Raw genomic sequence first — 1,959 nt, 5'->3', positions numbered from 1 at the left:
CCTTTAGGGCAGGTTTGGCTGGCTTGAGTTGTGGGGAATCAAACCACAGCAACCTGAGCCTGACTTTTTTTTTTTGTATTTTTGAGAAAAAATCTCACTGTTTAGTCTAGGCTGGCATTCAATTCACTGTGTATCCCAGGCTGGCCTCAAACTCATGGCAATCCTCCTGCCTTGACCTCCCAAGTGCTGGGATTATAGGTGTGTACCACCATTCCCATGGAAGAGTATGCTTTGGCACTTAATAGTTTGAGGGTATTTCTTGCTTAGGTAATACAGTACATGTGGCTCATATGAAATATATGAATAATGATAATATCTTGCCTTTGTATTCTTTTTCCCCCCAGAGGATAAAGCTCCTTCTTCCTCCCTTTTGGTTCATAAACTTATTTTTCAATACATTGAGGAACAGGAATCCTGGAAGAAGAGATGTACAACACAGCATCAGGTACCCAAGGTAAAGTCTGAAGTTTTTAAAGGAAAATGTGTGTGTAACAGAACTAAAATTCTAAATAGTATCCTGAGATTTTATATATATATATTTAGTTGTTTAACTTTTGGTGGTTCTTTATTACAGAACCATTAAGCATTGAAATATTTTTTGTAATTTCCTTACCCTTCCCCCTGTTTTTTCTAGATGCTTCAGGAACTTTCACTGGTAGTGAGCCATTGCAGACTCCTTGGAGAAGAGATTGAATTTTTGAAGAGATGGGGACCAAATTATAACCTTATGAACATATATGTGAATAATACTGAGTAAGTGTGTTATCTGAGTATCAGTAGCAAAGTATTACAGATTAGGTAAAACAAGAGAAACTTATCACCTTAGGTTATTATATAACCTTAGAGGTTAGAAGGTCAAAATCAAGGTTTGCTCAGGGTTAGGATTGGTTCCTAAAGACTATGAGAAAAATAAATGAATAGGGGATACCGGGGAGATGGCTCAGTGGAATAAGCGCTTCCCTGGCAAGCACAAGTACCTGAGTTCAATCCCCGGTTCTGCCAAAAAAAAATAAAAAAATAAAAATAAATGAATAGGGGCTGGGGAGATAGCTCAGTAGAATAAATGCTTGCCTGGCAAACACAAGGGCCTGAGTTCAATCCACGGTTCCGCGAAAAAGAAAAAGAAATGAATAAAATTCTACCCCTTGGGGCCAGGGAGATGGCTCAGTGGAATAAGCGCTTCCCTGGCAAGCACAAGAGCCTGAGTTCAGTCCCCGGTTCAAAAAAAATAAAATTACCCCTTTATCATAACTTCTAGTGCTTCACTGGCAATTTTTGGCCTTCCTTGGCTTATAAGTACATAATCCTGATCTCTGTCTTTACCTTTGTAGTGTTCTTTCATTATGAGTGTCTGTATAAATTTCCCTTTTTGAAAAGGACACCTCAAAAAAAAAAGGGGGGGGCCTGGCCCTAGCTCAGTTAAGTGGCTGTTTCCACAAAGCTGTCAGCCTCAGGTTGCTGTAGTTCGATCCCCATAACACTCCAGCCAGGCAAACCTGCCCTGAAGGCATTCAAGGACCAAAAAAAAAAAAAAGGATACCTCTCATATTGGAGTAGGTCCCACCATACTCCAATAGAAACTCATATGAAATAAATTTGCAATGATCTAATTTCCAAAGGTCATATTCTGAGGTGTTAGAGATTAGAACTTAACATACAAATTTTAGAAGGGTTTTTTTTTTTTTTTTTCCCCTCTCTGAATGCCTTCAGGTCAGGTTTGGCTGGCTTGAGTTGTGGGGATCGAACCACAGCAACCTGAGCCTGACTGCTTTGTTGAAGCAGCCACTTAAAGAACTGAGCTAAGGGGCAGGCCCCCAACATACAAATTTTAGGAGATACATTGTCACCCATAACTGTGAGAAGTAAAGAATTTACTAAAATAATTTTTTAATATTCTTCAAGGGGGGCCTGGCCCTAGCTCAGGCCTTTAAGTGGCTGCTTCCACAAAGCTGTCAGCCT

The 1,959-nt window shown here is 39.9% G+C and overlaps 1 protein-coding gene across 1 annotated transcript in view; it reads left to right on the top strand.

Annotated features, from left to right (window-relative positions):
- Nucleotides 1–1,959, top strand: part of Knl1 (kinetochore scaffold 1) — a 68,275-nt gene that overhangs the window by 63,139 nt on the left and 3,177 nt on the right. The window contains 3 exon segments of the mRNA XM_023712641.1: nt 8–12; nt 345–454; nt 635–753. Of these exon segments, the coding sequence (XP_023568409.1) occupies nt 8–12; nt 345–454; nt 635–753 (234 nt within the window).

This window comes from Octodon degus, unplaced genomic scaffold (assembly GCF_000260255.1).
Source record: "Octodon degus isolate 3935 unplaced genomic scaffold, OctDeg1.0 scaffold00002, whole genome shotgun sequence".
In the NCBI taxonomy this organism is placed as follows: domain Eukaryota; kingdom Metazoa; phylum Chordata; class Mammalia; order Rodentia; family Octodontidae; genus Octodon; species Octodon degus.
The sequence above is the reverse complement of the archived record's forward strand: the minus strand, read 5'-3'. Positions and strand labels throughout refer to the sequence as shown.